Raw genomic sequence first — 12,635 nt, 5'->3', positions numbered from 1 at the left:
TCATCAGGAGGAGTAAGTGGAGTCAACGAGGGAGCCATGGAAGTCGACTCGCCACCGTGAGGATAGCCAGGTAAGTCAAACTAAGATAGTTCGACTTCAGCTACGCTAATTGCGTATCTTAGGCTTGGTCTACACTACCCCCCCCCAATTCGAACTAAGGTACGCAACTTCAGCTACGTGAATAACGTAGCTGAAGTCGAAGTACCTTAGTTCGAACTTACCTTGGTCCACACGCGGCAGGCAGGCTCCCCCGTCGACTCCGCGGTACTCCTCTCGCCGAGCTGGAGTACCGCAGTCGACGGCGAGCACTTCCGGGTTCGACTTATCGCGTCCAGACTAGACGCGATAAGTCGAACCCAGAACTTCGATTTCCAGCCGTCGAACTACCTGGTAAGTGTAGCCAAGGCCTCTGTTCGAAAGCCCCTCCCCCCCCCCCACTAGTGTAGCCCAGGCCTTAGGTAGGAGATGTGGATTTAAACCCCTCCTCTGAATCAGGCAGAAAGAAGATCTGAATGACGACATCTCCTACCTCCCAGCTCAGTGCTTTAATCACCAGACTAGAGACTCCTCCTCGCTCTTTGTCACCATGACTATTTAGATATTTATATAAAAGTGGAACAGCTTCAACAGGAGAGACTGAGAGCAACCCACCCATAACCGCCTACAGACTGGCAGTTTGGACACAGCTGGTGCGGGGGAAGGAGAGGAAAGAAGAGAAAAAGAAAGGTCTGAGCTCAAGTCCCTGCTCCAGAGCAGGAATTCCAACTCAGGGATTCTCCCCCTGCTGTAGTTAATCCACATCCCTGAGAGGCAGTAGCTAGGTTGACAGAACAATTCTTCTATCGACCCAGCAGTCACCCTGGGTTACATCTCTCCGGGAGTTTGGGTTTTTCACTGCCAACGTAAGTTCCCAGTACAGAACAGCCCTATATCTCATATATCCTGTTTGCCCTAACCAACGGGCAGAAGGCAAAGAGGCGGGGTACAAACACACACACTCTGCTGGCCTGTAATGAGCTTTTCTAATTTGCTGACAAATTCCAAACATTTTTGGAACCAAACAACATTTCCCCTGGTTTTTCAGTTCGGCGGCCACGCCAGAAAAGTCAAACAACAAGTCAGGTCTACTTCGGAGCTTCTCTAGCACGTTGAAGGGAGATGACAATCCTTCTTTGCATGTCTCATTCCCATAACACAGAATCCTAGAATATCAGGGTTGGAAGGGACCTCAGGAGGTCATCTAGTCCAACCCCCTGCTCAAAGCAGGGCCAATCTCCAAACAGATTTTTACCCCAGGTTCCCTAAATGGCCCCCTCAAGGATTGAACTCGCAACCCTGGGTTTAGCAGGCCAATGCTCAAACCACTGAGCTATCCCTCCCTCCCTTTTTTAAACTAGTGCTCCAGGTGAGGTTTGAACTCACAACCTCAGCATCACTCCACACAGGACTGCTCTATAAGTCCTGTGTGCTAACCCATTGCACCACTGGAGCCCACAAAAGTTATTTTTGTGTTGTTGTAACACCAACAGACCCCAGTTGCATACCAAAGTGGTGCACCAGGTTTCAGGGGAGAAGGCTACAGGGTGCTGTAAACAATGGAGATCCAGCCAATCCATCCCCAGAACTGCTGGGATTCCAGAAGGGTGGGGAATTGTTCATATAGCAGCTTCCGCCAGCGCCTACTCTCTTCCACCAAAAATGGAGTGGATTTAAGTACCCAGACTTGATCTCTTCACAGCAATGCTGAGAGGCTCAATTCACTGGCATTTGTAAAGTGCTCAGGTCTAAAAATATGTTCATCATTACATTTGTATTGCCATAGCATCTAGGAGTTCTAGTCATGAACCACTTCCTACTGTGCAAAACACAGAACAAGAGATGATCCCTGCTCCACAGATCTTATGCTTTAAGTAAGGTTTGCAGCACACCTTAAAAACACAGGCTTCTGCAGTGCCACCATCTATAAAGTAAACCCCCACCCAATGGAAGTGCACTGACCTATCCTGTAGTAGCACAGTCATGACAGGATGTTTCACGTTCAGAACTAGTCTCTTTGAAACATATTTCACCCTCATGCACTGAGTTAAGTTCAGGCCAGTACAAGCAGGAAACATTTTCTAGACTGCAGTGTTCCCATCACATCTAGCATCTCAGTTGGCAGGCTCCACAGAGAAGCCAAGGATTAGTCAGGCAGAGACAGAACTATGCTCCAACTCTTCCCAGGTCAGGGCTGAGGGGGAAGCGGATGCTACCATCCTTCATGCCATGCTGTCCCTACTATGAGACTAAAAGCCTTTGGTCTCCAGGTCTGCTAAACCATCACCATTCACCAACCCTACATTGGCTCAAGTTGTTTGTGGTTTTTTAATATTTCATTTACTATTTTAGTTAAAAACAATTTTAACAAAAACAAACCTGATTTTAAAAAACTTGAATGTTTAAATTCAAAAATTCATATGCTTGTTTTGTTAAAGTGTTATATGTTTGCGGTTGAAGAAAAAAAATCCAGAATACATAACACTGTTGTTTTATTTAAATGAAACAATTTAAATGTCTGTCTGGTGATGTTCTCCTCCTAATACAGCATGGCAAGAAAATCCTCCAAATATTAATGATTGACCTGTTGAATTGGAGATAATTCACCTCCCAATGACTTCATAAATCTCTGCTTCAATTACCTTTGGTAAATGAAATAACTAATCATTCATTTTCTGATATAGCTGTAAAACTAATCTAAAAAGTTTTCAGAATAAATCACTTTAAAAATGTATAGTGTGTACCTTATAAAAATGAAACCTACATCTATCTCTGAGTTGTGAAGAATATGTATTAAGGTTATGACAACTAAAAAGAATGCACTTTTTTGTAGAAATCCATGATTAAATTGAGTCTTCCTGACTAGTGATTTAAATTAAATACACCCTGCTCCACAGCTCACTTTTCCATACTTGTCCTCAAGGGAACAAGTATTGAACACCTATTGAACAAGTATTGCCCAACACCTTCAAAAGGGAAGTCTGTGAATGTAACTTTGCTAGACACCAAAAGCCCTGGACTTAACAGAGACACTGGTTTTTGGCCCATTACAACAATTTGTAACACACCTGCTTGTTACCCTTCAAACTTCAAACCTTTTATGCATAATCATCTAACCCCCAATTGCCCATTCCAACTGACTGCCTCCCATGTATTATCCCTTCTGCTTAAAATCTGTCCTAACTTGTATTTAGGTCAGACACACTGCTTCCTTCCCCAGACCTGATGGAAAGCTCTGTGAAGGTACAAGCTTTTGAGCTACAGTAAACAGAAGTTGGTCCAGTAATAAATATTATCTCACTTACCTTGTCTCTAATATCCTGTGACTAACACAGCTACACCACCAAGCTATTTAACAATCTCACAAAAATTATTTGAGAGCACTGACAGCAGAGGTCAAAGTCACCCCCTCTGCTGGCACAGAGCCGGGGGGAGGAAGGGCAACTTGCATCCCTTGATCCTGAGAGTGCTGGGGGCTGGCTTGACCCTCCCTGCCCCCCCTTCACACACACACACACACACACACACTAGAGCAACCCCAAGGGGTACCCTAACTTGCATCCCTGATGCAGTAGGTCACTAGATACTATGGCACTGCAGAATAGTCAGGGCACATCACACCCCAGCTACAGCATCTATCAGTGTCTCTTGAAGAGCACCCTGTGCAGGGGGCAGAAAGTCAGCATCGTGTGGTTATATTAGCACCCTTGAATCCCACCACATCACTCACACAGGTGACCAGCATGATTCAACAGCACTGGCCTCTCCCCTTGAGCTAAAGGCGTACACATTCACAAGTAGCACTGGTAGTACACTTAGCAAGCATTCTCGGTTGTAGGCAGTGGTGTTTTTCCAATACCCTGTTAGAAGAAGGTCACACCCCAAGCTTGAAACTGTATCAACATACATGTGTCTGAAAAGTCCCTTTCCACAAGAAAAAGTGTCTTGTAATCAGCATTATACTCCAGGTGAGCAGAAGCCTTTAACTAATACCCCAAGTCTCAACATTAAGGCGAGAAAAACAGCACCCCAATAATCACACCTTTGGTGCAGTGCTGCGCACTCCTAAAGTGTCCTGTGCCCGCGTGCACCAAGCAGTGGGTAAAACCCAAGCTAGACTTCAGTGGTTCCACAGTCAGCAATGTTGACGGGTAAATCCTCCCAGGATATTGACAATGGCCAAGAAGGGTGGTACCAGGCTCAGTAGTTCATAGAACCACACTCAATAGCAGGAGAGCATATAGCCTAGACCCACTCAGAGCAGGGAATGCTAATGGTCACTTAGTGAAAACCAGACTGGTCAGAAGCCAGCAGTTCTGCAATGGGATTTTATTTTAAGTTTAAGTGCTGCGGAGAGGGGGGGGTGGGCAGGGGAGAGAGAGAAAGAAGCTTTCTATACTTCATATTTATTAAAACATCTTGAAATGGCAGCGATGGGCCCTGCAAGAAGTGGGCTGAAAGGTTCTCTAGTTTCACGGTGGCCTCTGCTGAAACAGCAGCAACTGCTGACTCTGCTACCCTCCTACAACAGGGGCTGGAGTCACCACCTCCCACCCAACTTTCAGCAGTGGGGAAAGATACATGTCACTGTACAACAGCAGACCTGTCCTCCCTACCGACACCCCTAGGCAGAGCCAGGTCGAACATAGCTGAAATAGCAAATAGCCACCCATCTTACTCTGTGCTTGTTCTCACAGCAGCCTTTCTATACTGCAATTAAATACCCGGAACTGGCCCATGTCAGCTGACTCAGGCTCATGGGGCTATAAATCTGCAGTGTAGACATCCAGACTAGGGCTAGAAAAACGATTCTGGGACCCCATGGTGAAGAGGGTGCCAGAGCCCAGGCTCCAGCCCTAGTCCAGAGCTTTACACTGCAGTTCTATAGCCCTGCAGCTCAAACCCAAGTCAGCTGACACAGGCCAGCCACAGGTGTTTAATGGCAACATAGACATGGCCTAAATGTTTTACTGCCTCTGGTAACTGCCTGTTCTGGATAGAGCTAGCCCAGCTAATAAGGCCTACCCCTAAAGCACAGACCTGTTTTAGAATTAAAGTCCTACACATCTGACATGTGGCATATATACCCAACATATCAAGTGCTGGAATACAAAAGATAACTAATTTGACACCACCACTGATGTCTTACAACAAACCCACAGCTAGGCTGTCACTCTGCTGCATGCCATGGCTATTCAGAACTTCACAGCCGCAGCAAGAATCAAGTTTGGTTCCTATAGCACTAAGAGCACAGAATCCCAACACCAAAGCTAAAAGCTAGCAGTACTGGGTCTATGACACAAGTCACAGTTCCATCCAGTAGGGCACAACTCTCCCTACTTGCCAGCTCATTACAGTGGCATATGTCCATAATATGAAAAAACACCTTTCTCCCTCCCGAGGAGAGGGATTCCAGCCACAGCTCAGGAATGAGATAGAACAGTTCTCTCCACTACACTCACATTCCTTCATTGGAGATAGCAGACACAACTGTGGAAGAACAGGGTGAAACTAGAGCACATGACATACCTGAGAGCTCACACAGGGCTTCCAACTACTCTGTGACAATATCAGCAGGAGAAGTGGAAAAGGAGATGCTTTTAGGGAGCACAACATATGAAGCAAAATGAAATTTCTACAGGTTTGTGAGGGACCTCCTCAGGTTCCCATAAATCACACCCACACTGAGTCAAACAAAGAGGAAGGCTGGTGATAACCTAGATAGCCCCTTTACTATGTCACTTCAACACCCTCCCAATAAAAATAGCATGAGTGCCAGTGCCTGGATTTAAATGCTTTCCAGCTGACAGCTGCTTGGCAACTCCCTTCACTAAGCCTCACCTGCCACAGGTGTTTGCAATTTTCCTTCTTCCAGCTACTGCAGAGCCTCACCTCACACAGCCTGTGTTTGTCAAGCAAGAAACAAAGTTGCATTTTTATTTTATTTTTAACAGAGTGTTGCCGGGAAGGAGCAGGCAAATAAGGTGCAACATTTCTGGTCAACAAGGATAGAAAATCCTCCCTGTTAAAGGCAAAGCAGATGTATGTCTGCTCACACACACACACACACACACAGAAGAGTGGGCCTCTTCCAGCAAGAAATCTTCACAGGAGAAGAAAGGGAGGAGGGAGAGTTTGGGGGAAATGGGCCCGTTCATAATGGAGGCCCTAGTCCTGCAAGTATGATTGAAGACAATGGGATGAATGCTGTGTAAAAAGTTAAACACGGGTGAGTGTTTGTCGGATTAGGGCCTTAAAGAGGAGGGAGGAGATGTCACTTTAGATTTTATTTAGCTAAGATGTTTGACAAGAAATCCAGCTAGAGAGACAAAGAAAGCTATATTTCTGTCTGCTTTTGATGCAATGTTAATTATGCATCTTTTCACCCTTCTGGATAAAAAGGGACTAAGATTTTAAGACAAAAATCCCAGTAACATCAGACTAACAAGGGAGCTCAGACAGGATGTTCAGATCCAGATATCAGCTGTCCCCCAGGGAAGGGTTTGGATCCAGGGGTCAGCTCAGCAAGGGGATAGGGACTAGAAGCAAAAGGAGGGATTTGGGGGTTTACCTATTGCTGATAGGGGTGGGACAGCTGGGCCTAGGCCCAGCCATAGCTAAAGACCTACCCTCTCAATGGGGGAGGGCGGAACCATCTCTGAGAGAGTACAGTGACAATAAACAGTCTGCAAGTGCCTTTTGAAGAATTCCCCAGGCACAGGTGTAGCCCACACACCTCCTTGGGTGTGGTGTTCTGTCCTATCTAGTGGCATGGAGAACACTTAGAGAGAGAGAGAGATTAATGAGTCTGCTCTATAGTCTTCGCTAAGGGCCATATGGCTTTCAGCTCATGCAGTAGCGGCTCATGGCCTTAGCTCCTGAGATACCAGGTTCAGCCATGCCCGCCGATGACTACTGTCTGTCGGCATTACACAAGCGCTGTGTTCAGCCGCATACAATAGCCCTACGTTGTCCACTCTTTCCTGAGAGCTCCACTGCTGGGGGGAATGCTCTGAGAAGGATGTGGGGGACAATAACACGCACCATTCTAGCTGGCACCACAAGCCAGAGGCAGGACTAGGAGACTGCCATAACTTAGAGCAGCTCCTTGGGCTGTCTAAATTATGCTGGAGGTCATTTCAGTGCCTGCAGCAGTTCAGACTCAAGAGGGCATAGAAGTGGCTTAAAGCCAACTTTGTCCTCACTGCCCTTGGACTTAACCTTCTGTGCTGTGCCTCCTGGAGGTACATTACAGCACAGAATCTGCCCCAGAGCTGAGGAAAGCTCCATCTGGCTTCACACATGACCAAAGTTTGGGGGCATTGGGATCTGAGCTTCTCTCCACAATAGCACAAATTATTGTGAGTTGAGTGTTTGCCTCTGAGTTGTCAGACTAGATCTTCCTGCAGACCTAGCTCAGCCCAAACCCTCCTGTCCCCATCTCCCCACCTGGCTCTGGTCTGGGCTTGCCCTCAGAAAGATGCCACCTCCTTTGGAGGAGTCCCTTCACTGCTGTACCTTTCTTCTCTGCAAGTAGGTGCTGCTTCCTGGGCCTGTGTCCATTCCCTGGGAGATGTTCGCTCCCCCTCTTGTGTTCCCTCTGCAGCCCACCTCTGTTTGCGCTGCTCGAGCTTCTGAGACCAGTCGCTGAACCCCTCATCCTCTTCCAGCTCTGAGGTCCCTGAGGGCTTAAAGTCAAACCTGAAACACAGCAGGAGAAAGATTAGAACAGTGGTACTGCAAAGGATCAAAGTTGGTACCGATGATCCCCATGCTGGTCATGGTCCTTCCCTTTGCACTAACTTGGCTATCACAACCTTCCTCTAGTAGCTCCTCTCATACCAATAAGGGCCTGGTCTCCAGAATCTCACCCGTCCTCATTCTCCATTAAAGGAGAGGTCACAAAGCAGCCTAAACCACTTAGGAAAACACCACAGAGCAGCCACTTAGGGATTCTTCTGGTATAAAGGGAATCCCTGAACAACACAGCAACTCCACCTCACCCCCATTCCTGGGGCAAAAGAGACAGTGACCTGTCCTCTGTGCTCCTACTGATTCCTGGCTCCTCAGATGGCCTCGTGGGGCCACAGGAAATCCCGGCATAAGCTACAGCTGCCTTCAGGCCACCAGTGTCTTCACCCCTTCCTCTAGTCCTGCACTGAGCACAGTTTGGCCAGACCAGAGACTCTGGTGCAAACTCTTCTTAAATGCATTTAGGAACCCAGGGTGCCATTCATGTTTACCCTGCAGCTTGAGTATGCCATTTACACTAGTGCCAAGTGGGAGCAAAACACTCCCAAACAATGAGAGTGAAAGTGCTTTGCACCCACTTGGCAGTGGTGTAAATCACAACACACATGCACAGCAATGGATGAGTGAGAGAGGAAGGATAGTCCAGTGGTTAGGGCGCCAACCTGGGACTTGGGTTCAATCCACTGCTCTGCCACAGAGTCCCTGTGTGGCCTTGGGTAAGACACTTAATATCTCTGTGCCTTGGTTCCCCATCTTTAAAATGGGGATAATAGCACTGCTCTCCCCCACAGGGGTGTTGGGAGGATAAATGCATTACAGATGATAAGGTGTGTGGATCTGTGTTAATGGGGGGGCAGACAAGTGGCTTAGATAGACTGGTCCCCATCTGTCAATGCAAACCTACCTACATGCCTTCTGCTTCATGCCTCATTGCCATCAATAAGGGTTCTGGGATCGGTTTGTAGACAGCAACTGTTATTGATGATGTCTGAGGCAGAACACAATCTGGCTTTGCTCTTTTGTGTCTTCCTGGACTCTTCACGGCTGGTAGCAGTTTAACAAACTTGCTCTTACCCCAGCAAAGTAAGCAGATATGGATTCAGGAGGGTAGAGCCTTGGTGCTAAGAAAACCAAGGGGAATTTTGCCATTGACTCCACTGAGAACTGGATGTGCCCCGAAGGCGGCAGGTATTGGGAGTGAATAGGTGTCATTTTCCCAGTGTCACTTTCCCATTTGGATTCATAACTGCACTTTATAGTGCTCATGAGAACACACATGTTGGCAGTTTCCCCCCGGCCATGCCACCCCTGCCAATTGCTGAGCTGGCAAATGCCAGCGTAGTTTGGCATGGCCAAGTGCTCATCCCTCTGCCTCTTAAAAAGCCCTGTGGGGAGGGGTGGGGGGGACCAAAAGGAGCTTAACCTCTAGAAAGATTTCCTATCCTTCTACTGGTGAGGGGAAAACTCTCTCTTCATTCACCAAACAGGAAAGAAAAGAGGTGAAGAAGAACTTGTATCCAACTGCCAAGAGCCTGCAGAGCTTCATCACCCTGCTGGCACGGTGCATACAGACCACATTCCAAAGCTCTGATGCAACCCAATGGCTGTGATTTAACACAAAGACACAAAAAAAGCCCAATGCACAGTTGAGCGGTAGGCGATCAGAAGGAGGATTGGCTCCTCCAGATCACATGGCTGCCTGCTGCAGAGCAACTTTGGCCCATTTTATTCTCATTGCCTCTCTCTTTCTCCTTCACCATCTAGGCTTGTGGTGACTTCAAGTGAGATGCCCGAGACAAAGGATGGCCAACCCCAAATGTCAAAAAAATCACGGTCAGGCCTCGAGAAATCTTGAGATTGGATTAAAACCAATTAGATTTTTTTAATAGATAAATGTGTGGTGGTGGGGGTCTTGTTTGTTTTCTGAGTTCAGAGCCTTAGGGAGCATTTGGATTACATACATTTTCCAGCTTTTCTCTGCAACCACGAGGGCTAGAAACTTACTTTTTAAAAATAATGAAAGCTGAGATTCTCCTAATCACATGACTCCAGCAGCTGAGTCTTTGGGGGGAGAAAATCAGCTATCACAAGCCTTGTGACAGCGGACAACAACAGACAGGACCAGATTTAAGTACCCACAATGCCCCACATCTCCAGAAGGACCCTAGTAATACAAGAATCTTCAATAACTGGAGTGGCATTCACTGCTGTCCCAAATCAGATGGTCAGCCAGTGGAGAAGCCAAGGATGTCTTTCAGGGTTCTTCATGATGTTTTCCCATTGAAACTTCCCATATTTATTAAGTGATACAATGACAATCTGTGATGTCACAGGTGAAAGTGGATTAGGATTTACTATTCCTGTAGTTCCTAGAGGCCCTGAGCGAGACACTATGCTCGACTGTATTCATACAAATAGTAAGTGAGTCCCTGCCACAAAAAGCTAACAATCTGAATAGACAGGATAGGAAGTATGATTCCTGTTTTACCAATGACCAGCTGAAGCACAGACAGGGGAAGAGACTTGCCCAGGACACACAGGGAACTCTGTGGCAGAGCCAGGAAAAGACTCCAGGTCTTCCGAATCCCCGGTCAGGGCCTGGGGGAAGAGTGTTCCTTGAGTGGGAAGCTCAGCCCTTAAAGGCATAGATAAAGGCCATATGCCAATTGGGGGTAACCAGAGCACAGCCCACTCCAGTCATTCCCTGACTCCAATGGCCTCCTTTTGCCGAGGACAGAGACAGGGGTATGCTCCGTGGCAAATCCCCAGCAGGGGACTGGCAGGTGGTCCCCATTCCCTCTGCGATGCTCAAGAATCTTCCCCCATGTCCCGACTGCAGCCCCTTGACCTTTCTGAAATACCACCGCCAGCGCTCCGGCTGCAAAGGTTGGATGCCACTGGGCTGGAGTTTGGGGTAATTTTGATTTCACAGCCTAGTCTCCCCCTTACTCCCCTCAGAACTCAGGATCACCCAGGAGGAGAAGTAAAAGGGGTGAGAGTGGGGCTGGCATAACACTGCTCCCGCACTTCAATACTAAATGGCTTGGCGCCACTCCAGCATCCAGACCTACAGGGAAGCCACCACAGCTGTCTGCGGGAGAAAAAATGTAACCCGGATTTTCTTTGGGGGCTGTGCAAAGCCCCTCCCCCCAAGGAAACGATGAGGGCCTGTTTACACAAAGATGAGTTGCATGAATGGGGTGAGTCACTTTATGGGGGCGTGGTGTTTACATAAGAGAAAGCAAAGACTTATGGAAGATTAATGGCAGGCTGACCCCAGCTCAGCAAGCCAGCCCAGGTGGCCGTCAGCAGCTGCAGAAGAGGCTGGAGAGAAGAAAACGCGATTTTAGAGTGCGGCACAATAGCTCAGTGCTATCGGTGTGAGCGTATAACAAAGCAAAGAGGTCGGCTAAGGCTCATCCATAAAAGCCAGAAGTCAAGATGGCCAGCGGGCAGGTTTTGAGAGAGGATGGACTTTACTATCAAACCTCCCCGTTGTTCTGGGGCATCTGGATGTGGGATTTGGGTCCAGGCTCATCCCTACTGAAATGATACCTATAGGTTTCCCAACACTCTCCCTAACCCTCAGCACTCCGTCTACAAATATTTGCATGTGTATTTGTAAGGGGGATTGAACCCAGGACCTCTGGATCTTTATTTAAAAAAAAAAAAAAAGCACAAACTTCACTGCCTGAGCTAAGCTAGCTCACCTCTAGTATCAAGCTCATAAACCTCTCTATGTGGTCTGCCCGTCAAAGCGGCACAAAGAGTCACATAATCCTAGCATGGGCTACTTTGGTCTTTATTGGCCCCGGTGGAAAGATGCCCACAAGCTTCCGATCTTTTCCCCATCCTCAAAGAGTGAGGCTAGTTCTCCTGCACTGGGGTTATTTATTTTAAATTGTAAAGCATGCCTCAGACCTCTCTGCGTGACCTATCGCCTTTCTCCTCCTTCCTTGCGGGCTGATGTTTATCAACAACTTTTTAATCTGCTACTGTACACTTGGATCTTTGGTCACTCAGGCCAAAAATCTCCAAACATACCTGCCTACAATTAGGCTCCTAAGTCCATATTTAGGAGCCTAAATAAAAGTGTCCTGATTTTTCAGAAAATTCTCAGCACCAACAAAGCCCACCGAAGGCAACAAAAACTGCCAGGTGCTCGGCATCTTTGACAAGCAGGCCACTTTTATTTAGGTACCTAAATATGGTTCCAGGTTCCTAAATTTAAACATTCAGGTTACAAAATTTTGGCTTTGAGCCTGATTCATTCCTCTTTTTCTAAAACACCTAAAACTCCCAGTAAAATTAATGGGAGCTTGTACTGTGCAATGAATCCCTGCCTATCAACAGAAAGAGAATGACCATGAGCCAAAGGGCAAGTCTGGGAAGGGCAGGTCTCCGCTCCGGGCCCTCCCTTAATACAGCTGGGGATTTTGTTCCTATTTATTTGTATATTGCCAGAAACTGTCAACCCCCCACTGTATCATATATGACAAATGGATCAAACACATTTTCTGTAATTACTCCCCCCAAAAGTTGCCCCCCACACACACACACACCTTTTTTCTCTATTCTTCCCTTCCCTTCCCTTCCCTGTTTTGCTGTGCCTTTTTCACTCTTTTCAATGGGACTACTAAAGCTAAACACATGCATAAGGCCCACTCCTGTAAAGGCTTACGCAGGTGCTTAACTTTTATACATTGTGAATAGTCCCCCTTGGTGTAAATGGGACCATTCACGGGGCATAAAGTTAAGCACGTGTGCAAGTTTTTGCAGGGCAGGGCCTCTGTGTTTGCATTATTGGGGGTGCTATTTTTTTTACTGTAACTGCTGCTTTGATGCAT

The 12,635-nt window shown here is 47.2% G+C and overlaps 1 protein-coding gene and 1 non-coding gene across 5 annotated transcripts in view; both read right to left on the bottom strand.

The window, feature by feature from the left end:
• Window positions 1-12,635, bottom strand: part of LSP1 (lymphocyte specific protein 1) — an 83,358-nt gene that overhangs the window by 30,002 nt on the left and 40,721 nt on the right. For 3 of the 4 annotated variants that reach the window (XM_054026287.1, XM_054026288.1, XM_054026289.1), the window contains exon 3: window positions 7,555-7,737. The exons of the other annotated variant lie outside the window; for it this stretch is intronic. In XM_054026287.1, the coding sequence (XP_053882262.1) occupies window positions 7,555-7,737 (183 nt within the window). The remainder of the gene's footprint in view (window positions 1-7,554; window positions 7,738-12,635) is intronic. 4 annotated transcript variants of the gene reach the window in all.
• TRNAI-UAU (transfer RNA isoleucine (anticodon UAU)) lies at window positions 1,398-1,491 on the bottom strand. The gene is made up of 2 exons: window positions 1,454-1,491; window positions 1,398-1,433 (listed from the first exon to the last, which is right to left on the bottom strand). It is a non-coding gene; the product is annotated as a tRNA-Ile (tRNA).

Source organism: Malaclemys terrapin, chromosome 4, assembly GCF_027887155.1.
Source record: "Malaclemys terrapin pileata isolate rMalTer1 chromosome 4, rMalTer1.hap1, whole genome shotgun sequence".
Lineage (NCBI taxonomy): Eukaryota > Metazoa > Chordata > Testudines > Emydidae > Malaclemys > Malaclemys terrapin.
The sequence above is the reverse complement of the archived record's forward strand: the minus strand, read 5'-3'. Positions and strand labels throughout refer to the sequence as shown.